The sequence below is a fragment of the Girardinichthys multiradiatus genome, chromosome 1 (genome assembly GCF_021462225.1).
Source record: "Girardinichthys multiradiatus isolate DD_20200921_A chromosome 1, DD_fGirMul_XY1, whole genome shotgun sequence".
In the NCBI taxonomy this organism is placed as follows: Eukaryota; Metazoa; Chordata; class Actinopteri; order Cyprinodontiformes; family Goodeidae; genus Girardinichthys; species Girardinichthys multiradiatus.
The window spans coordinates 24,633,711-24,657,230 of NC_061794.1; the positions used below are offsets into that span (position 1 = coordinate 24,633,711).

At 39.0% G+C, this 23,520-nt stretch overlaps 1 protein-coding gene across 1 annotated transcript in view; it reads right to left on the bottom strand.

Moving 5' to 3' along the window:
• Positions 1-5: 5 nt before the first annotated feature.
• Positions 6-23,520, bottom strand: part of LOC124869521 (dihydropyridine-sensitive L-type skeletal muscle calcium channel subunit alpha-1-like) — a 31,408-nt gene continuing 7,893 nt past the window's right edge. Inside the window, exons 5-45 of the mRNA XM_047367410.1 lie at positions 23,142-23,294; positions 22,849-23,054; positions 22,619-22,722; positions 22,382-22,527; positions 20,494-20,575; positions 20,243-20,403; positions 19,927-20,152; positions 19,635-19,842; positions 19,421-19,541; positions 19,207-19,321; positions 18,994-19,093; positions 18,847-18,916; positions 16,823-16,955; positions 16,572-16,701; positions 16,419-16,478; positions 14,349-14,455; positions 14,118-14,205; positions 12,576-12,683; positions 12,394-12,446; positions 12,157-12,303; positions 11,825-12,026; positions 10,413-10,571; positions 9,571-9,681; positions 9,403-9,486; positions 8,791-8,838; positions 7,806-7,832; positions 7,595-7,720; positions 7,441-7,506; positions 7,234-7,325; positions 6,989-7,148; positions 6,734-6,861; positions 6,549-6,645; positions 5,244-5,346; positions 5,042-5,143; positions 4,824-4,957; positions 4,622-4,747; positions 4,142-4,350; positions 3,985-4,049; positions 2,194-2,240; positions 2,034-2,108; positions 6-1,249 (exon numbers count right to left, since the gene is read on the bottom strand). Of these exons, the coding sequence (XP_047223366.1) occupies positions 947-1,249; positions 2,034-2,108; positions 2,194-2,240; positions 3,985-4,049; positions 4,142-4,350; positions 4,622-4,747; positions 4,824-4,957; positions 5,042-5,143; positions 5,244-5,346; positions 6,549-6,645; positions 6,734-6,861; positions 6,989-7,148; positions 7,234-7,325; positions 7,441-7,506; positions 7,595-7,720; positions 7,806-7,832; positions 8,791-8,838; positions 9,403-9,486; positions 9,571-9,681; positions 10,413-10,571; positions 11,825-12,026; positions 12,157-12,303; positions 12,394-12,446; positions 12,576-12,683; positions 14,118-14,205; positions 14,349-14,455; positions 16,419-16,478; positions 16,572-16,701; positions 16,823-16,955; positions 18,847-18,916; positions 18,994-19,093; positions 19,207-19,321; positions 19,421-19,541; positions 19,635-19,842; positions 19,927-20,152; positions 20,243-20,403; positions 20,494-20,575; positions 22,382-22,527; positions 22,619-22,722; positions 22,849-23,054; positions 23,142-23,294 (4,982 nt within the window). The 3' untranslated portion in view covers positions 6-946. The remainder of the gene's footprint in view (positions 1,250-2,033; positions 2,109-2,193; positions 2,241-3,984; positions 4,050-4,141; positions 4,351-4,621; positions 4,748-4,823; positions 4,958-5,041; positions 5,144-5,243; positions 5,347-6,548; positions 6,646-6,733; positions 6,862-6,988; positions 7,149-7,233; positions 7,326-7,440; positions 7,507-7,594; positions 7,721-7,805; positions 7,833-8,790; positions 8,839-9,402; positions 9,487-9,570; positions 9,682-10,412; positions 10,572-11,824; positions 12,027-12,156; positions 12,304-12,393; positions 12,447-12,575; positions 12,684-14,117; positions 14,206-14,348; positions 14,456-16,418; positions 16,479-16,571; positions 16,702-16,822; positions 16,956-18,846; positions 18,917-18,993; positions 19,094-19,206; positions 19,322-19,420; positions 19,542-19,634; positions 19,843-19,926; positions 20,153-20,242; positions 20,404-20,493; positions 20,576-22,381; positions 22,528-22,618; positions 22,723-22,848; positions 23,055-23,141; positions 23,295-23,520) is intronic.

Consider the following 23,520-nt stretch of genomic DNA (forward strand, 5'->3'; position numbering starts at 1 on the left):
ACAAACACATTGGATTATTTATTTTTTTGGGGGCTGGGTAATGGTGGTACAGAATCAGATGTAAAAGGTGAGTAAGGATGTCGGTATTTTACACTCAGGGTAACATTAAAAACATCATGTGTGGCAGTTAATTACAGGCACATCAGAGGACAATATTAATGAAACATGTAAAAGTCTTCTGGGAAGTCTGAATTTTAGCACAAAACATGAACTAAGTGCAAAAGTCCATGCTGATGTGAATAAAAATAAGATTCTGAAGTTTGAAGCTAAACCAACCACTCCAGGTAGGTTGAAAACCCCTTATGGATAAACATACAACTTAGAACTGGTGACTTTACTACATTTATTATAAATCAAATCATTTATTACAGTTATACCTTCAGATAATCATTAGGTTTTATACAAAATGCTTCCTCCATTATAATGAACTGCAAAGGACAGTTTTAAAGAGAAAACCTGATGAAATCTCAGTCATAAAGTCACTTTGAAGTTCCAGATCCTTGAGATGTTTTTCATTACCGGAGGGGAGGAAAAACTAGTCGTTTCCACAAAGCAGAGTACTTTCCCACCATCTTCAGTAAACTGCAGCCCAATAAAGGCTGCTGCCATTTCTTGTTTTTCCAAACACAGCCTCGCTCACCATCCTGCCTCCTTAAGCGAGGCTACACTAAGACACCTTCCTCATTCACTTAGCTGTCCCTCTCTGTGGAATGGATATCCTCAGTAAATGATAAAATGAAAGCAGTGCATCAATCAGCTTACTTTGAGATATTTTTCTGTTATTAGTTATAGATCTGAAAGATGTCTGTCAGATATATTATCAGTGTACCCAATCCAGCCGGTTATTTTACCTGAAGTCAGCCTAGATACAGATGGCAACAAGCTTGCTGGTACGACTTGAATGAGCTGAAGTCACTTTATCCACATAAACTCAACTAACACACCTCTACACTTCGGAGTCGTCCTGTTTCTTTCTGGTTGGAACTGTGGGAATTGGACGTCTCTTCTTTCTAACAGCTGGTTCAGGCTGGCCGGGTTTTTGTCCTCCAGCCGCAACAGGTGGAGGTACAGGGATGGGACGTCGTTTTTTGACAGAGGGGATGCAGTCGGAGCGTTCGTTGAGGATGCCCCTCGCCATGCCCTCCATCTCTGATAAAGGAATATGCATGGCATCGGCCATCTCCTTCTTCGTTGCGGAGACAAATCCCGGGTCTTTTGACAAGGAGACAAGACCTCCCCTTTCAAGTGCCTGAGGAAAAAAGCAACAAGCAAATCTCAAAGTCTTAAAAGACCATCAAGCTTTCAGAGGACACCTGCGTGAATACACATTTTTATTTACTAAATATAGAAATACAGTATGTTGCTAAAGTGTTCATACCCTTTAACTTTTATACATTTTCTCACAATATAAACACAAGCTTCGATGTGTTTTACTGGGAGCGTATGTGAAAGATCGACATAAACTAGAAAATAGTTTTTTTGCCAAATAAAAGGCTTGGTGTGATGATTCCTGATCATGATCATTCTTATGGTGAAACATGGTGGCGGCAGCATCATGCTAAGGGGATGGTTTTCTTCAGAGCAAAGAGAGGTGATAGAAAGAAGGATGGAGCTACATATAAAGCGATTATAGAAGAAAACCTGTTATGGCTGCAAAGGACTTGAGGCTGGTTCACCTTCCAGAATATTTTTGCAAAGCACTTTGTTACTTTAAAAACACAACATCTTTTATATCTCATCAACTAAAATAAGCTTTTATCTGCAAAAAAGAAATCATGTTAACATTACATAAAGAGTGTATACACTGTCTACTGTGTCTAAATTGTGCAAATAAAATTTAAGATCCGATGGTCTTTGCTGCATTTTAGAATTGAGGCTTTTGAAATTAATGCGATTGGTTTCTAAACACAATAAAACTAAACCTTAGCTGTGTCATCTTGTAACTAAAAAATAACCTAAGAGACTGGTCCATAACAGAGGTAGTAACTGTTGTGTGGGAAGTAAAAAATGAGAGAGCAAGATTTCCCTCTTACCTCCTGGACCAGCTGGTCGGCTGCAGCCTTAGACTGTCCCCACTGACTGTCCCCGTAGTCAGGCTCATAAGGGAACTGCATAGAAAACGTAATCATGCATGATTAAATGTTCATCATCGTCCATATTATGTTATCATGTGTGAGTTGAGGGAAATATTACCTGTGATTTGTTTGTTCTCACTGTGAAGTTCCAGGAGTGTCTTAGGTCTAAAAATGGTAAATATATGGCAAAATGTCAATTTTTAAGGTTTCTTTGTCATTAGCTACACTTTATCCAGACAGAGTAAATAAAACCTTCAAAATAAGGCTTGTAATTTGTCGGTTCTGCTGATCTGTTAAAGTGGTCCATCAGAAAGTATTTCAGTTTTTTTTGTGTTTTTTTAACTTTAGTTGCATTTTCCACTCATTTTATAATTTATAAAGGCTTACATATACTGTTCATATGCTGTAGATAATTGTCTTTAAGCCTGAGTCTTTCTTTTTCTACTTGTCAACTTTACTCATTTTTTACACCATCATGGTCACAGACAAGGACTGGAGAAAAAACAAATAGACCCTAATAGAAAAGAGAAATATTGATCGAGACCAATTTAAAGATTTGGAAAAAAGAAATTAGGGTGGTTTAAATCTGTTGCAGTAAAAGTGTTCTTTCCTCTTGAACCTTTTCACATTTTTTACATTACAACCACAAAATCCAATGCAACACAAAGAAGTCTATAATTGTTAAGTGGAAGGAAATATACACAATTTTTGGTTTTATTTTACACAAAACAAAAGTGAGGCTTGCAGATTAATTTGACCCTCTCAGTGAATTCAGGTTATCCATGGGTCAGAAGAATGTGATTTGTAGCATTGTTTTTACAAATAAAAAAGGAGAAAAATGTATTCAGCACCCTTTACTCTGATACCCCTTCATAAAGTGCAAACAATCATATCAACACCATTGTCCATCTGGAAGGTGTCCCTCAAACCAATGTGTCAAGTCTTTTGCAACCTCTAGCGGGTTTTCTTCCAATGATGCCCTTCGTCCATCTTATATCAACTCTGACTAGCTTTCATGTCTCTGATGAAGAAAAGCTTTCCCACAGCATGATACTGCCACCACCACAATTTACTGTTAGGATGATGTGTTCATGGAGATGTGCTGTGTCTGTTTCATATAGGCCAAAGAGATCATTTATGTTCTGCTCTGGCCAGAGCAATATCTACCACTTGTTTGTTTTGTTCCCTACATGGCTTGTGGTAAACTACAAAAAATATTTCTTATGCTGTTGTTTTAACAATGTTTTTTTTTTTTGCCACTTCCTTAAAGGCCAGATTTGTGCAGTGCATGGCCAATAGATGTCCTTTTCAAAGAATCTCCCATCTGAGCTTTCGATCCCTGCAGCTCCTCCAGAGGTGGAGCTCTCCTTGCCAGACGTGACGGTTTAGGTGGTTGGATTTGATATGTTGCGTTGGATTTGTTGCTGGTTCATGCTCTTCATGTTTTCATATGAATGCTGAGAGATGTCCTCTTAGAATATTGTTTTCTAACCCATTCCTTCTTTCTAACCTTTCCACAACGTTCTCCCTGACTTCTCTGCTGTGTTCCTTGGTCTTCATGATGCCGTTTGTTCAGTAATGTTCCGTAACAAACCTCTGAAGCCTTCACAAACCAGATGGATTCTTCTTGCTAGCTGTTTGGACTGGATTTTATGTAAGGGTATCGGAGTAAAGGGGGGCTTTCAGAATTTTATCTGACAAAAAATGTTGAAGACCACGCATCATGTTCTTCCACTTCACAATTATGTACTATTTTGTGTTGGTCTATCAAATAAAATCTTGATAACACACAATAAAGTGTGTGGTGGTATTGCGAACAAAATGGGAAAAAGTTCAGGGCGTATAAACACTTTGCATGGCGCTGTATGTAAGGGTGTGTATGCATGTCTTTCAGTGTCCTCTGTCATACCTGGTTCCTCATCCTCAGAGGGATTATAAAACTCTTCTGGACTGGCTTCTCTTTCAAAGAAAAATCTAAAAACAACAAACATCACAACCAATCAGACACCACCAGCTTGTATCTCGCACACATCCTGCCGGATACGAGTGTGTGTGTTGATGCTCACTCTGCGAAGGCGTTGTTGTTTGTGTTGCTTTTGGGTGCAGTTGTGGGGAAAAAATCTGCACTGGGCACCAAGGCAGAGGAGTTGGGGGGAGACTCAGACTGGCTCTCTGAGAACTGGAGGGGCCGCTGGTTTGTCACCTGGGAGTTCTGAGTGCCGGCGGCCTCGGCGGAGAAGGACTCTACTCGGTTACCGAACAGACCATGAGAACGCTGGAGATACCAACCGAGGCGACCACAAGAGCAGGTAAAATGTCTCAATAATGATGAGATAAATATTTTTCACTGAATTTGAATGTGAGTGATATCACACCATCTCAAAGATTCCCATTTTGTTCAAATTGATAAAAATTATACTTTTGGCCGTTGAAAGAAAGTAGCACTAAGATTTCTTGATTTAAGTAAAAAAATGTAAAATAGCCACAATAACAAGCAGGAAAACATGTTAAAATCACTGCACTTTGGTGAGCAATTGGTTTCATACCTGATAAATGCTTTCTTCTGTAGCCTCACCCATAGCTCTGTCCATTTCTTCCTCATTCTGCAGGTCTCCTGAAATTGCCCTGTGCATCTCTGGAGCTGCTTCTTCCTCTATGCTCCTCAAACCCGCCTAGAAAAAAGGTGAAGATGTTCATAAAGTAGGAAGTTAACAAAAATCTGCTGAGAACTAGATCTCTTCAAGTAACCTGAATCTCTGGGCCCGAGGCGCTCTTCTTAGTTGGACGGTAGCCGTAATACTCCTCCTGACGTTTCATGAACTTTCGGAAATGGTCTTGGAGCAGAAAGGTTGCGTAGAATTTCCCCACAGTCACCTCGTCATCTGTAAGTCAGATCTGTCTATGTTAGAGGTTTTGGATTCTTTTTTGAGAAGGAAATTAGCGTCTTTCTGTGTCCATAGACTAACCTCCAATAGGGGGAATGACCTGGTCCAACAGTTTCATGCTGGTGCGTTTCCAGATTTGCTTTATAATTGCTCTAAGCTCCTCATTGGCCTGCTCAAAGTTTCCTGTAAGAACATGTATGAATAAAAAACACAACAACAGGTGCATTTTGAAGGAGTAAATTTCTTGTTGCCATGACATTAACCGGATTTTGATGTGCTGTACCTTCTGTTTTGATTTTCAGCGCAGTCCTGACCAGAGCGAACAGGGTGGCGTTGAACGTGACGGTGCCATCACTGTTGAGAGGCATGTTCATCCCAACCAAACGCTGCAGATAGATGGAGGACAAATTATTTTCTTGTTTTACATTTTAGTTTGTAGTCATTACGGACATACGTTTCATTCTATTTTGAGCATTTAGTGATGCATTTGAACAGTTTGTTTTCCAGGGTATATTTAAAAAAAAGTAATTTGGTGCACGGGTGAAGTTTACAGGTTTGGATATTCCAGCAGATCAATGCTGGTCCACGTTTTCCATTCTACAACCAGGTTTGATGTTTGTTCAGTTCTATGTCCTGCTGGAAAACCCAGCTGTGTCAAAGTTTCAACCATTTGACCTAAACTCTTCTGCTCAGATGAAGGAAAGTTGGTTAGGATGTTCATTAACAACCCAGGAACCACTAAGGTTCAAGCCTGTCATAAACTGGATGAAGCGTAAACATTAATATTACTGTCCACAGTGAAGCAAATTAACATCAACATGAACCGAGGGGGTGCGTACCAAAGCAAACATGCCCAAAGTCTTCAGGAGAAATGTTTTATGGTAAAATAAAACAAAGAATGACCTGTATGGTCACTCTGAAAAGCAATATGTTTGGAGGAGTCAAGGACAGACTTTCAAACTAGTTTAGGCAAGTTTGACTGGCAGCAAAACAGCCTAATTTTGCTGCCAGTGGTACTAGTGCATCTCACGAAGTGCAGGAAATAATAAAGATGGAAGCCTGGGTCTGGATTTTTCAACTTCACCTTAAATCAATAAATTGTTGATTAAAACATTGACACAACTAGGTGTCCAATGATCCCAAACACGTGTCAAATCTGGTTTTGGTACGGATAAAGTAGGCTAACCATAAACCCAATTCAAAATTAATGGACTATGCTTAGAAGTTTGTACTGTACCAAAAAAATACATTTAAATGAGCTTTATCATTTTTGATAAAAAGTGGGTCAAATATCCAGGCAGAAATATAGTCGATGATTGTTAATGGCTACAAAAACTTTGCAGTTTCTCAGCAGTTATGTAAGGGATATTTATCGAAATATCAGTGGTGTTTTATTTGAGCCTGTTTGCATAGTACTGACCCTGCGGTTATGCAAAATTCACAATAAATTCAAAGTTGTGCTACTAATTCTTGTTTTCACCAATCATTGTGGTTGTCTGTTGTAATTAAAAGGCCAAAATTAAAATACAATTGATGATGGTAAACTAAACTATTACATTTAACACAGGAACTTTCTGGCTGAGTGTACCTTGCACGCAGCACGATGAGGACAGAACTTGCCGAAGCCCAGTGGAGGCTGGATCCGTCGCAGCAGTGTCACCACGTCCAGATGCTTGATTCTCCCCCTGTATGTAAGAAAGCCATTTTATTTTAAATGTTTCTTTCAAGTAACTGAATATAAGATGTGAAACTTCTAATAGTATTTAGGCTCACGTGGCCTCAGGGTCATATTCTGCCCAGATCTTCTTGAACTCATCCAGATGGTGTGGACCAAGAAGAGACCAATCACGGGTGAGATAGTCAAAGTTGTCCATGATGACGGCGACAAACAGATTGAGGATCTGGATAAGGAGAAAAGATAACTATATCCACACCAAATTCTGTTTTCACTTCTTTTATATTTAGATTTTTGCTAAATTATTATTGGCTAAATAAAGAAGGAGCGTTGAAGATAAAGCTGCTTCTGACCAGGAAGGCGCACAGACAGTAGAAGCTGAGGAAGTAGAAGACCGCAAAGTTGGACCCGCAGGTAAACTCTTCTCCTGGCAGGAAGTCAGATTTGGGGTCACACTTCTTCCCGTACATTGACGCCATCATGACCTCCTGCCAAGCCTCTCCAGTAGCACATCTGGATACATAGATACACTCTGACAGATAGGACCATGGCTCAGAAATAATATCAGAAACATCTACTGGTTGGATAAGGTACCCACCGGAATAACATCAGAACAGCCTGAGGGAATGTCTGGAAGTTGTTGTTGCGGTTGATTTGGCTTCCGTCCACCAAGGCTATCTTTCCAAAGATCTGTAGGTCGTTACAGAGGAAATTCAATTCTCATGGTGTTGGCTGCCCAGAACCAGATTCATGATAACAATCCCCAAGGTTTTGTCTTTAGCAGAATTGATCCTAACGATTGTACCTGCATCCCGATCACAGCATAAATGAAGAAGAGCATCACTATGAGCAGAGCTACATGAGGGAGAGCCTGCAGACAGTAAACAGACTGGTAAAAAGCACTGCAGTAAATGAAAGTATAATGATGATAAAAACAATGTGAAGAGAACTATAAAAACCTGGAAAGACTTGATGAAGGTCCACAGCAGGTTACGGATGCCCTCCGAACGGTTCAGCAGTTTGACTAGACGCATAACACGGAAGAGTCGGAAGAACGTGATGGAGACTGTGGCGTTTTCAGATGCCTGTAGACAAAAGAGAATAACTGCTTCAAAGAGGCAAACCACAAAACCATGGAGGTTTTTAAATGATGAGATTATATTGACTTACCGCAATTACTTGCATAGGATCTGTCTCCTGCACAAAGAGAAAGTTGTGTGTAAATTAGTCCTTCGTAAACATAGTGCCTTACAAAAGTATTCATAAAGTGACTTTATTCAACCTGTGTGTAATTTAATCTGATAATACAGCAGTTAGGAAGTTAACAAACTTCTTAACAACTGTAAAGACCTCATACTGTAGGTTTGAACATTCCACAAGTCTCTGTTCATCGAAAAATAAAAAGTGTAAACAAATGCTAATGACTGAGCTTGAAATATTTTGGTAAGAAAAATTGGCAAAATTTCAGTCTCTGCTGCTAGCTGTAACTGCAGCAAAAATGTGAATTTAGAAAGTAATCAGGGGCTGGAATACAAAGGGGCAGTATTTTATTTATTGATATATTTAAAAATTGTATATCATAATTCTTGCACTTTACAATTATACCCTACCTTGATGTTTCACATGAAATCCTGCTAAAATACACTCAGGTTTGTGGTTATAGCAAGAGAAAATATGAAAGAATTCAAGGGTTATGAATGTTTTTGCAAGGCTAAAATATTAATAGGCAGTTTGGTAAGATCGACGTACATTCTCAACTTTAAAAAAGGGTAACGGTGTTAATTACTTACTAACTTAAAATAATTATAAAGCTTGCAAATCAGACAAGCTGCAGATTTTAATCTTGTAACCCATGCAAATGCAATAAATGCACACAATTTGCATCAAAAATAGTAAATTTGTTCTATGAGTCAAGTAGTTATGAGCTCTAAACCTGTAAATGCATATTTTAAAAACTAACCTGCAGAAAAATACATCAGCCTGACTGAGGCCTGTCTTACATTTGCACTTTTACGTCAACAATCACAACCGAAGTAGCGACACACAACTCTTCAGACTAAAGAGAGAGTGCTAAGGTGAAAGAGAGCAGTGTTTTAGTTAAGAATGTAGCAGATTGCTCACACAGCAAGGCTCATGCAGCAGTGCAGATATTTACAGCACAGCCATGGAGACAGTACAGTCCTCCACTGGAGTCCAGGGCGGCCTGTGGAGGATAGACATATGAGGAGTGAGGTTGATGAAGGACAGAGGGAGGTATGATGGGGGTGTAGATAAAATCAAGAAGAACTGGAGAAATTTGTGAAAATGCGGGATTTGAGGCAAGTTTGTGCATGAGACGAGGGTAGCACAGTGCAATATTGGTTGGAAGTGCAACAAAAAGATGGAAACTGACACAATCTTTGTGTAACAAAACATTTCATTTGATCCCCTAACTGGAAAAGTGCTCTTTTTAGGTGCTCACAACACATTCAAGATGTACAATCTTTGCCAAGAGTTAAATGGGTGAAAAATTATTGTGCCTTTGTGATGGAAGTGAATCAGTAGTTGCACATTGTACAGCAGACCTCTAGAAATGGGGAAGCAAATGATATAGAACTGTGTCAAAACCTCAGATTAAGAATTAAACACAATCTCTTATCCCAAAATACTGGCTAAGAATTCCTCATTTTGACATGCCAGGGGACTTCAGTAAACAGCACCTGCAACAACAGTCTAAATACATCAAGTTCTTTAAATTTGCCATTAAATATATGACATATATACTCACATCGACTTCACTCAAGATGACGTCAACAACGCTACCGATGACTATGATGAAGTCAAAGACGTTCCAGGGATCTCCGAAGTAGCCCTGCATAAAGAAATGCAACACACTGACACACAGATTCATTGTTAGGGATCAGTTAATAAGCACAGGAAACATTAGAGCACTTACCCTCACTTTAAAAGCCATAAGTTTAAGTATCATCTCCACTGTGAAGAGCACAGTGAAGATCAGGTTCAGAGTGTCTGACAGTTTGGTAACATAATTCGACTGGTTGCAGTGCTGTTCAGATGGAAAACAAAATCACTTAGTTTCAATATAAATTAATTCAAAAGATCTGATTTTGTAAGGTGTGTAAAACGTTTGTGAAAATATCAGGCAAATATCTGACAATACCACAAAAACATACAAAAAACTGATTTGCAAAACTGCCAGCTATTAAGAGGAGCACTTTTATACGTTATTACACAAAGTATATATGCTTATTAATGCTGCAGTAGAAGATGTCATCACAATGGTACTGCTGAATATTGAGATGATGATATTGATTACAATTAACCCATATTTTCCTGACTCTTCTTTCCATCATTACAATGTTGTCTCCATTTTCTGTGAGCTTTAGCATCTCAGCCATAAACAATTTACAAAAACAGTGGGCATGATGGGCAGCTGGAATCCATTCAACTGGAGAATTATATTATTTGAAGGCAGTGTGTGAATGCATGGCCCTTAAAATATAATATTCAACCAAGTTTGACAGTCCATAGCGATTGCAATATTGCAAACATGAATAATGCAATAAAGACTTCGATTCAATATATTGTGCAGGTGTAATGTCACACAAAATCTGGTATTTGTAATCAAAGTCTTGTGCAGTATCTTGAATAACATTTTAGATTTTCAAGAGTGGACATAACAAATTCTCTAAAAACAAATCCCTGTGATTCTGGCACAAAATCTGAAAGTTTCCCATAATTATGAGTTGTGGATTCAGCCTCATCGCTCTTACTTACCTGCATCCCCAGACACAATGTGTTCAGCATAATTAGGAAGAACATGAGGTACTCAAAGTAGCAGGAGGTGACGATGTACCACACTCTGTACTGGTATGGGTTTTTTGGGATGTAGCACCTAAGAGGGCCAGCCTTCAGGGCATACTGCACACACTGACGCTGAGCAGGGATAGGACAGCCAGGAAGTAAGTGTTAAAAATAAAACAATCTGTCAGTCCACACACGAGTTACAGGTTACAACCAAAGATTTATATGTATCTTATTTGGATTTTAAGTAAAACTCCACCACAAAGTAGTGCATAATTGTGATGTGGAAGGAAAATGATACATGAATACCAATGTTTTTAACAAATAAAAATCAGAAAAGTATGGGGTGTATTTGGTATTCAGTCCCCTTTACTCTGATACCCCTAAGGAAATCCAATCTAACCAACTGCTTTTAAAAGTCACCTAAATATAATCCAGTCCACCTGTGTGTCATTTGAGCAAAAATATAGAACCGAAAAGTGAAAAAAGCCATTGTTATAACAAAGCTATAGAAAGACCCGTTTAAAGTTTGCCACTAAAAATGTAGAGGACAAAAGGATATAAAAAAGGAAGACGGTCGTCTGGGCAGATATGACCAAAATGTAACTTTTTGGTGAACTTTCAAAATGCTACGAGTAGCAGAAAATAAATACTGCAAATTATGTTGAACTAACCATCAGCATGGTGAAACTTAATGGTGTGAGCATCATACTGCAGGGATTCTTTTCTTCAGTATGGAAAGGAGAGTTGGTCATAGTTGGTGGATGGAGCTTATATATAAAAGTCCTGAATTAAAGTCTGTTAGAGGCTGAAAAGACTAGAAACTCAGATGGAATTTTCCAGCAGAACAAAAACCCTTAACATTCAGCTAGACATAGAATGTTCAGTTCTAATGATGTTCATGTATTTGAATGATCCAGTTAAAATCCACACCTATATCCAAGTATGAATTTGTGGCAATACTTGAAAATTGTTGTTTACAGCTTTCTCAATCTAATCCAAATGAGCGTGAGACATCTTACATAGAAAAATGGGCAACATTTCTGTCTTCAGATGTACAAAGCCGGTGGACACTTACCCCACCACACTTTCAGCTGAAATTGCAACAAAAGGTGGTTCAGCAAAGTACTAACTCAGGGGACTGAACACAATTGCACAACTAACTTTTCATATTTTTATTTGGAAAACCTTTTGAAAAGAAGGCAACATTTTCACTCCTACTCATATACACTTCTTTGTGATGCTCTGTCAAATACAATTCCAGTGAAATACGTTTGCGGTTTCAACTTGACAAGTTCTAGCAGTATGAATACTTTTGCATGGCATATCATCTATCTGATTGTGTAGGACCGACATGAAAACTCTTTAGCTTCATCTTAGCATACCTGGTTCTTGTCCAGCTCGCAGTTCTTGTACTCCTGCTCACCCTGCTCCTGAAAGGTGACTATGACAAAGCCCACAAAGATGTTCATCATGAAGAAGGCGATGAGAATGATATAGATAATGAAGAAGATGGACACGTCCACACGGTTGTTATAGACTGGACCCATGTCTTCTTCTGCTGAATCTATGGCTCTATAAAGGAGCCTAGTAACAAAGAAAAGGAACAGGACAGATGGAGGCTCCAGGCAACAAACTGACTTAATTTCATTCCCTGACTTGTAAATCAGTCAAACAATGGCACAATTTATCAAATCAAAATATATTCTGAGCTCACTTCGGCCAGCCCTCAAACGTTGAAACGGTGAACAGAGCCAGCATCCCGTTGAGCACGTTGTCAAAGTTAAAGTCACTGTTCATCCACTCTCTTTTGGCCAGAACTGTGTCTTGTAGTGAGTTCTCCACATGCTTCAAGTAGTATCCCCTAAGAACACCCAAAAAGAGTGGTGACTCTCTGATTACATTACAGCTCTGATAAAATAAGTCTATGGCAAGTCAGTATTGTTTGCCTTACTGGCATTCCTCTGCAGTCACTTTGGTCGGGTCTGTGCAGCTGTAGAATTTACCCTGACAGGGAAGAGATTAGTGACAAATTTAATCCTCAAGCAGCGAGGCTTTCATGCCTACTGTAGATCAATTTAGAAATGTGACCTTTGCTGAAGCTTACCAAGTAAGCCCTATTTTAAAATAAACTACCTTGAAGAGCTGCACTCCAATGCAGGCAAACATGAAATTCAGCAGCATGGTGACCAGGACAATATTGCCGATTGTCTTGATGGCCACAAACACACACTGGACCACATGCTGTAAAAAAACGAAAAAGGAAATAGCAACAAACACAGAACAGTTTAAAGACAGTTTAACTAATGAATTAACCTCACAGGGAAAATGTTAGATTTTCCCTTAGCCGTGTTAGAGTAAGGAAACCTAAAAATCTAATAAAAAAAGTGTGATTCATTAATAAATCACAATCCTAACTGTTTTCCTAAGCAGGTAGGTTAAATTCTAAACACCATTTTTTTTTACCAAAAAGCTGTTAGAACTCCACCTTTTTGAAACCAGACACAGGAACTACCATATATGGATGTGATGAGTGGTCTGGAACATCAGAAGAGGACTGTCTATTGCTTTAAACAGGATGCTGATTGTTTCCTTCATAGAAAATACTTCTTTCTAACAAGAATATGCCAAAATGTATGCGTAGCTGCTTTTTGGCATCACAGAAAAGAATAGAGTGAGCGTTCTTACTTTCCATAGAGAGAAAAGGGGGTTAGTTGTTGGTGAAAATAAACAGATGAAGCAAATGTTTTTACTCTCCCATACCAAAGCGGCTGTCAAGAATCTTTTTGTCCCAGGATAATAAAAAAGTGTAATCTTGGCAACAAGAAAAAGACCAAGAGAACACAAAACATCACTACAACAGATAGCTCTAGTGGGGTCAGTAGCCAGGCCATTGCCGTGACCTTGGGCGTTGTTTGTGAGCATAAAATTTCCTAGGTAAGATAATGCTTTGTTTCAGCATTGTTTTTACCTTTTGTGTCTCAGTCAGTACAAAATGTCTATTTCATTAAGCTAATAATTCTCTCAACTTTCCCCCTGTAAGTTAACTCACAGTAATTAGTGACAGCTGCAACGTATTTTCTGCTCACTCGTATTTTCTGGTGACACATTTGTTGGGCAAACAGGGAATGCGTGCCCCCAAACGCATCAGAGTAACAAATTTGGTCAGAACCAGAGCAGAAATGTAAACATCTACCTGAATGCAGCCTGAAGTTTAGTTTTTGTCACAAGCAGTGGCAGTCAGAAAGACTGTGATCACCACAGAGCGCTTTGAGATCCCTGGGTGGGGTAAGTTGTGAAATTGATGATATGTGCCCCTTAAGAAAGTTTTTGAGTATTTGTTTTCCATCGTTTAGGTCCTCTAATAGTCTTATGTTTCCTTTTATGTATCTTATGACAGTTCAGAAGTATTTAACGATGGATTAAACTACCTGATCGAAAACTGTACCAGGAAAATAACATTTACACATAAATGTATTAATATAATCACAATATAAAATGAAAAAAGCTCCATATTGTTGTGTTAATAAATCAGTTAGATGGGACATTTTTTAATACTGGGAGTGTCATTTATTTGTACTCTTAAAAAATGTTCTTATGCATTTTTTCTTTGAGATATTGTAGTTATTTTACTTTCAGTGGAGAATTGTTACCCTTGTGTGTTAGTACTATATTTACCTTTAAGCCTTTTGCTCTGTTGATGGCTCTGAGAGGCCTCAGCACCCTTAACACCCTGAGAATCTTCACCACAGAGATGGCACTGGATCTGCCAACAACATAAAACATTGTCTTAATGTCCATGTCTTAGGAATATGAATTGCTGCTGGGTTTCATAATAAAGCATGCTATGTTGAGAATACCAGCAGCAACTTTCTATTCTCAATGAGTGATTGTTAAATGTAAACTCACTCCATTCCCATGGACAGGAGTGACACTGTGACCACAATCAGATCCAGGATGTTGAATGAGTTACGACAGAAGGATCCTTCGTGCATGAATGCCCCGTACACAGTCATCTGTCAGACAAAACAGTGCAGTTACACAGCAGGCTGCATCAAATATACAAGGGTTGAGGCTTTAAATTTATGGAAGCAAATCGTTACCATATTTCAAATGAAAAAGCATTTTCAGAAATGCTTTTTCATTTTAAGAATGTGGCTGCATTGTGTGACTCATAAATGAAATTAGTAATCAATAATCCTATTTGCATTTTAATTTTCTTCTTCAAGAATGCTCATTCTTTCACTTAATGAAAATGAAAAAGACATTTGAGATTTATTTTTCAAAATGTACCCCAGCAAATAGATACCAAAATTCAATTTGAAATGTAAAATTTGAAAATGAAAAAGTATTTCCAGAAATGCTTTTTCATTTTAAGAATGTGGCTGCATTATTTGACCCATAAATAAAATTAGTAATCAATCATCCTATTTGCATTTGCATTTTCTTCTTCAAGACTGCACATTTTATGCCATAATCAAAAAGAAAACAAAGCAGACATTGCTTTTTCGTTTTAATGGTCTGCCCGCAAAGTACTGCCCAGAACTCGAAAACGAAAAAGCATTCCGAGCTGCGGGCGCAGCAGAGTGACGTCAGCAGCCGCTCTTCCTCAGCTCCCTGCTGACCGAGCTACCCATCTTGTTCGGTAGGGGGCGCTGTGCACGTCTGCAATGGCTGTGGCGGAATGCAGGGTGGCAGGGGATTCCGCGAGGATGCCAGAAGGTGCCAGACCGGCTGTAAAAGCTTGCCAATGCGGTTGCCGCTGTTTTTGTGGAAGCTGATGCTGATTATCGGCAAATGGGATGTCATTATTGTTATAGCCTGTTACCTTTAAATAATGATTTCATTATTGATTATTATTTAATAAACAGCTTTAGATCCATAACATAAGGTGATTGTATTTACTTGACATGGAAAATAAATAGCACTATGTGTGACGTGTTGAAAGGATGACGAAGATTTATTGAACAAACAGCTGGTTTATTATAGAGCATGAGCGGCTATTCTGAATTGTCACTCACAGAAAATTATAAATAAATGCTTAAAAACAAGCTGGATGTCCCAGGCCATAAGGCTGCCACCGGAACTACCAGTTCTGCCTGCCACTGCCACAAACTGAGCACGGCCCTGCAGCAATTCAATCAATTTCTCGGCACGTTTGCAATGTAATGCAATGCAGACGTGCACAGCGCCCCCTACCGAACAAGATGGGTAGCTCGGTCAGCAGGGAGCTGAGGAAGAGCGGCAGCTGACGTCACTCTTCTGCGCCCGCAGCTCGGAATGCTTTTTCTTTTTCGAGTTCTGGGCAGGACTTTGCGGGCAGACCACGAAAACGAAAAAGCAATGTCTGCTTTGTTTTCTTTTTGATTATGGCATAAAATGTGCAGTCATGAAGAAGAAAATGCAAATGCAAATAGGATGATTGATTACTAATTTTATTTATAGGTCAAATAATGCAGCCACATTCTTAAAATGAAAAAGCATTTCTGGAAATGCTTTTTCATTTTCAAATTTTACATTTCAAATTGAATTTTGGTATCTATTTGCTGGGGTACATTTTGAAAAATAAATCTCAAAAGTATTTTTCATTTTAATTAAGTGAAAGAATGAGCAGTCTTGAAGAAGAAAATTAAAATGCAAATAGGATTATTGATTATTAATTTCATTTATGAGTCAAACAATGCAGCCACATTCTTAAAATGAAAAAGCATTTCTGAAAATGTTTTTTCATTTGAAATATGGTAACGATTTGCTTCCATATAAATACACATATTGTGTCTTTTCTGTTGTTTTAGTTATAGACACTTTTACGTCATCGAGAATAATCAACTGGCTTTGTAATTTACTAACTTGTTAAATGAAGTTCTATTTTACATCACATCTGACTGAAATGTAGCTGTTAGCTTTATTTTTATCATTCCTATGACTCACTTCAGAACTGTTTTAATGATTATATGATACATTAAATCTTGGATCTACCTTCAGCACAATCTCAATGGTGAACACAGTTGTGAAGACAATGTCAGCGTAGGCCAAGATCTGGAAAAAGCGTGAAGAATAACAGCTGTTATTTGTTGCCTCCATTATATGTACAACTACTGTTCAGCACGCTGCACTACACTTGGATGTCACCTGGTTTCTATAGGATTTTGGATCGATGGGGTCTTCAGCTGCCAGTGAGATGGATGACAGAAGGATAAAGAGGAGGATGAGGTTGGTGAAGGACGAAGCATTGATGATCTTGTAGCACAGCTTACGGAACCTGTATACCAAATAGAAAATTGTGAACACACACAGGAAGATATCTAACTGCAATATCTAACAGAATGCTACATGCGTCTTTTACTTAATAAGGTGCAAGTGGACACATGTCGGACTCATACTTGTTCTGAGGGCCAAATATGAAAAAGGAGCTGGCTTCTGGCAAAGGAACGGCTTCTTCCTTGAGCTGCAGATCAGCCATTGGGCGGGGTCGAGGACTGATTGGGATATCAGGTTCTTCCTCCTCATCATCACCTAAAACATATTAATGTTGTCGCTCACTGACTCATTCATGTCAAAGTTATTCAACTTAACATCCAATCTAAACATTTCTAAATCTTCCAGTAACAAAATATAAACATGTCCTGATCTGATCTCAAATGTCAGATCGGGGTCCAGATGAAGTATTATGTCATTATTGGTATGATGGGTCTCCAAGTAAACTCTGACCAAATTAAATTTCTACCCTTTAAAATGGGATTCACAGTAAAAGATTGTCTGTGTCATGCAACCTGCTCTGTGTGCTTTGCTAACATAGCCACAGTATTTAGTGTAGGGGAGTGCTGAACAGAGAGCAGCTGAAACTTTAGTCAATAACTTTTACAGCGTTTTAGGCAGCGTGTTAAGTTTATGAGGCAGGGGAAGAACTTCTGCTTAAAACTTTTTCACACACAATTACTGGGAACTGGGAACTTAAAGGGCACATATGCTTTAAAATTATTCCTTTTTACGTGTAAATCATTCAACTGTGGTCTCGATAAAGTGGAACTGCAATGCTTTGGTTGGGGGAAAAATAAAGATAACGTGTGCACGTTAAGAAATATTAATTCGTTCCCACGAAGTATTAATTTGTACGCATGAAATATTAATTTGTGGCCACGAAATATATATAAAGTGTGCACAAAATATTAATTTGTTCCCACGAAGTGTTAATTCCTGCGCACGTTATACCTATGAAGCAAATATTGTGATGTAATAGTTCAAAAAATTTAACAGGGAATAGAGAAAACTGAACGCATTGAAAAATATGACCCAAACCGAATATAAAGATATCTATGCAGCACCTGGAGAGGCTAAATTCAACTTTTCTGTCCTCCTACAGACTCCTAGTACACAACCAAATGTATTTAAGGGCTAAAAATTTGGATTTTGCATGATATGTCCCCTTTAAAATGCAATATATTGCCAAACGTATTTGTCTGTCTACTTTTACATTTACATGAACTTTGATGACATCCTATTCTTAATCTATTAGGTTCAATTTGTTGATGGTCCCCTAGTTGCCAGCAATAGCAATTTAAACTGTTCCGTAAGCATCTTCCTCAAGGTTTAGGAATGTGATCATATTACTAGATGAAAAAAAAAAAACAGAATTACAGCCTCAGCTCTACTTCATCCCAAAGATGTTCAAAAAGGTTGAGGTCAGGACTCTCAGCAGGCCAGTCAAGTTTCTCCACACCTGCAGCCATGGAAGTGACTGTAACGCTGGAATTCATTGATTTGGTAGTGGGACCCAATACTTCTGGCCATGTAGTGTGTGTTATGACCTAAACTGTAAAGCAGTCTAAACATGCTAGTGTTAGCCTAGCATTTTAGGAAATTGCTCTGCATGAAAACATTGTCAGCAGAACCAAGACATGTTAGTTAGTCCCATGATGGAGCAGCATAATAAAGCTGTATGGCAGAAACTAAATATCTGTTGCTTCCCGGACAACCTGGGTAGGAGAGACAGCAACGCCATGAGTGTCACTGGTGAGTAAGTTAGGTGGGACACAATCAGACTCCTAATGCCGACCATGTAACATTGATGAAATGAAGCATGCTATTTTATAGCTTCCGATTTTTCAAGCATTTACATTGCATTGATTCTAATTAAGCATCAGACCTCTTACTGTTTATTACTGTGATCAGTATCAAGGTCTAAAAACCTGATCAGGACATCCTATACGTTATATCACCAGAAAACAGAAAATAACTTCAGTTTCTGAATTTGATTGATCAGCTAAGTCTAGCAGTGATGATAGGTAACAGTACTTATGCTACAGTACAAGAGAGCTGCAATATTAAACATGTGTAAAGTGATCCATATTTCTGCCATTCGCATCTCAGCTTGTATAACAATATTTGAGTTAAAGAGTTGTTTTACCTGGGAAATCAGCAGGTGGAAATGGATCCTTCACCTCGTTGACATTTGACTCAAATTCATCAATTTTAAGCTGAAAAAAAAGATCAGTGTTGACTAAACGTATTTATACTCCCTACTATGTAATATGATGCCAGAAAGAATACAAACCTTGGCTGTGGTGGGCATTCCCTCTATTTTGGCCCTCTGCTCAGCCAGTTTCTTTGCTATCCTCTCCCTCTCCTCGTCAGTCTTCTCTGGCATTTTGGACCTACGCGGCAAAACGAAAAGCATCAGCTACTGTGACCTAATTGCTTCAAACCTTTTAGCTTTCCACCCACGACTGATCGCTGTGACTAGTATGAAACGTGTCCTTTCATTCACCTTAGGAGCTTCTTTCTCATTTTCTCTTCTGCCTTTTCTTTCTGAGCTGAAGTCAGACTCTCAGCCTCTGCCAGGTTGTCCACCGCGATGGCCAGGAAGACATTGAGGAGGATATCTGGTCATAATGAGCTCAGGAAAACAAAAACAAAACCTCAGTTGGTTTAATTTCAGTTTTTAAGATAACGATAATATTTCTGTGTAACACCAAGGATACAGTTCCCACAGATGAAAAGGACAATAAAATAGATGGAAACCAGGATGCCAGGGATCTCAGGCCCTCCATACGCCATTATACCGTTGTACATGATGTTGGTCCATTCCTCTCCTGTAAGGATCTAAGAAACAAGTAATTAAAAAGTATTTATTGTCAAATGTTTTTTATGTTGCATTGGAGCTGCTTTAAAGTACATCATCTTGATAAGCCTTACCTGAAACACACTAATCAGGGCCTGAGGGAAGTTGTCAAAGTTACTGCGCCTCGGGCGGTGGTCATCAAAGTTGAACTTCCCACCAAACACCTGCATTCCCAAGAGCGAGAAGATGACAATAAAGAGGAAGAGTAGGAGAAGCAAAGAAGCGATGGAGCGAACAGAGTTGAGGAGAGAGGCCACCAGGTTGCTTAGAGAGGTCCAGTACCTATAAAAACAATTCAGAGATATCAGATTACGCTTTGATGGTTCAAATTTGCATGGCAGAGAAGTTAAAGGAAAATAAACCTACTTTGTGACTTTGAAGATCCTCAGCAGGCGAATACACCTGAGCACAGAGAAACCTAGGGGAGCCACAGCACCTGCTGACAACATGATCATCTCCAGGATGCCACAGAGCACCACAAAGAAGTCGAAACGGTTAAACAGCGACATGAAATATGCTCTGGGGCCCAGAGCGTACATTTTCACAAACATCTCAATGACAAACAGCACCAGCAGGACCCGGCTCGTAACATCTGTGGAGATGAAAGAAGAAAGAAAGAAATTGTGAAAGTTAAGTGATTTTTACAATAAATCTTAAGGAAACACATAAATGAACTGCTAACCTTGCAGAGATGTAAGGGAGTCAGGCTGATGGTGGTACTCAGTGGCTATGGTCAGAGTGTTCAGGAATACAAGGAACATCACAGCCCAGTAAAAGCTCTTGGTTTTCACATAAATCAGACACTTCATCCTGAAGAAACGGTTCCAGCGACGGGCTAGGCGGCTAAACATGAAAATAATCCTTCATCACTGTGTCTAACAGTCTTAAATACACCACGCCAGCAGTGATGCCATTACCGAGTGAGCGACTCACTAGTAGTAGATGATGCGACTCTTTCCTTCCAGGTCATACAGGCTGTCTGTGTCAGAGTCTCCACTGGTAAGAGGCAGAAGGCCTAAAAAAATAGGTACAATTTTGAGGAGTCTCAAAACTGCAAACTTTGTTGTATGTCTTAAGATTTTATTTGATAGATCAAGAGAAAGTAGCACATCACAATGAAGTGGAAGGAAGATTTCAAAAATATTTACAAAATAAATCTGATGGGTTTGGAATAAATTATTGACCCCCCGAGAATCTGTAAACTGCAATTTCCAGGTCTTGCCCCAGATTCACAATTTGATTCCATTCTGGACTTTTACAGGGTCATTCTACACATGAATATGATTTGATTTAAACCTTTCCATTGTCAAATCAAATCAATCAATTTTATTTATAAAGCATATTTAAAAACAACAGGTTGTTACCAAAGGGCTGAACAATAGAAGGCACAAGAGAAAAGAATAACTAAAAAACAAGCCTTGGAAAAATAAGCATAGAACACAGAACAATAAAATACTAAGACAACTCACATCGGTTAAAAAGTCAGGGAAAATAGATTTGTTTTTAAAAGAGATTTAAAAACAGGCAGTAAAGAAGCCTATCTAATATCAGAGGGGAGACTATTCCATAGTTTAGGAGCCACAACTGAAAAAGCTTGATCTCCTCTAAACTTCAACCTGGTTTTTGGGACAACCAAAAGCAGCTGTTCAGATGATCTAAGTGCCTGACGAGGAACATAAGGTTGAAGTAAGTAAGTATATATGGGTGCAAGGCCATTTAGACATTTGTAGGTCAACAGGAGAATTTTAAAGTCTAACCAGTGAAGGGAGGATAAAACCGGTGAAATGTTTTAAAAGCTACAAGTTCCAGTTAAAAGCCGAGCCACAGCATTCTGGACAATCTGGAGACGGGAAAGGGAGACCTGACTGACCCCAACATAAAGTGCATTAAAGCAATCAAGTCGGCTTGTAATCAAGGCATGGACAATTTTCTCAAGGTCGGGACTGGTTAACACTGACTTAGGTGTAGCTATCTGTCTTAACTTGAAGAAGCTTTTCTTCAAAACAGAGTCTAAAAGCATCCCCAGATTTGTTACAGACTGCTTAAGATATGGCTCGGCCAAAGTTAACAGGAAAATTAAAGTTATCATCATTAAATGTAAAACATTTCAAGCCATCCAGGCCTTAATGTAATCAAGAAATCTCAACAGCAGGTGGATGGAGGAAAAACTCTTAATAAGTTTTTTTGGCAGATAAATCTGGCAATCAAATACATAACAATGAAAAGAAAGACCGTGTTTCCTCAGAATAGAACCTAGAGGAAGCAGGTATAGTGAAAACTGAACAGAACAGAATATTGTAGCTCTTGTTGTATATTTTGAGTCATTGTGACGATGAAAAGTGAACATCTGTGCATTCTCAAGTATTTTGTGGCCTGTAATATTGCAATGCCCCATATTTAGCTCCGTCTATCTTCTCATTAACTCTGACCTCATATCTACTGAAGAAAAGTGGGTATGTGGGGACCATGTTTCAGGGTGTGGTTGATGCATTCATGGTAATGTGGAGTGTAATTTTTAAAATCTTTGCAGCTCCCCAGAGTTACCATGGGCCTCTTGGCTGTTGCTCTAATTTATGTGTTGATTGATCTTCATGATGCAACCTTGACAATACTGAAGTATTTAAACTGATATTAAATTACACACAGTTGGGCAAATGATGATCACAGTACAGGGGGCTAAATATATAATTTATGTGTTTTCAGATTTTAATTTGTAAAAATCTTAGAAAAAAAGGCATTATTGCTAATTCACAATGATAAACTACAAAAGGTCTAAGGGATATACTTTGTCAAGCTACTCTAGGTGGTTTAGAGAGCTCACCTTTGCCTTCTCTGTCAGCATCAAGGACTTCAGCGTGAGTGATCCACTCCATGTATCCATGGAGGTCTTCATCAAGCTGCTGACGCTCCCTCAACTTCTGAAACTCTCCTCGTGACCTGGCCTTCTCTCGCTCTTTGGTAAACTCTCTGTGTAGGATCGAAAAAAGTAAGTGTTCATTTTTCAGAAGAAGAAGAACACGCACAATTGTGAGTAGAAACAACACAGCAGCTATCTTACCCACTGAGCACACCCAGTACGAGATTAAGCACAAAGAAAGAGCCCAACAAAATGAGGGGAACAAAATAAAGCCATGGCCATTCGTTTCCTATGGCGTCATTCACCTGAGGGACAATTCAAGACTATCAGTTAAAATAGAACAGGTCACAACTTATTTAACAAGTAAAATCATGAACGCTATAGGGATGTTGTAACAAGGATCACAAACTGCGCATTCGTAGGTTACTGACCCAGTAAAGCACTTTGGTCCATCCCTCCATGGTGATGCACTGGTAAACTGTCAGCATGGCAAAGCCAATATTATCAAAGTGAGTGATCCCATTGTTGGGACCCTCCCAGGCAGGCCTGCACTCTGAACCGTTGATGATGCAGCGACGTCCATTCCCAGCCTGAGCACACGGAGCGGGCAGCTCACCTTCTGCTGCTGCATAGATATCTGTGGATGCAAAAAAAAAAACATAAATAAAGCAGGCTGATGTCTAGACTTAAGGGTAACGTGTTTAATTATGTTCTTGTTAAATACTTGTGCCAGAGTAGTAGCAGGTTTTATGCATTTTGCATTTGAAGAGTTCCAGTCCCATAATGGCGTAGATGGTGACCAGTAAGAACACCAACAGGGCAATGTGCAGCAGAGGCAGCATGGCTTTGAGGATGGAGTTCATCACCACCTGAAGGCCTGAGAATGAAAGTATAACCAAACAAGAGCTCAGTGATGTTTTCAGAAACAGAGCAAACATTTCTTACTAATCTTCCAAAGTAGAGCTGGACAATATATTGCCATGCATTCATGCATCTAGATGACTTTATTATATTTGGCTAGTTGGATGAATTCTAACTGCCGCTGATTTATACTTTTAGTAGCAGAGATGCTAAAGCTCTCTGAAAATGGTCGGGACATTACG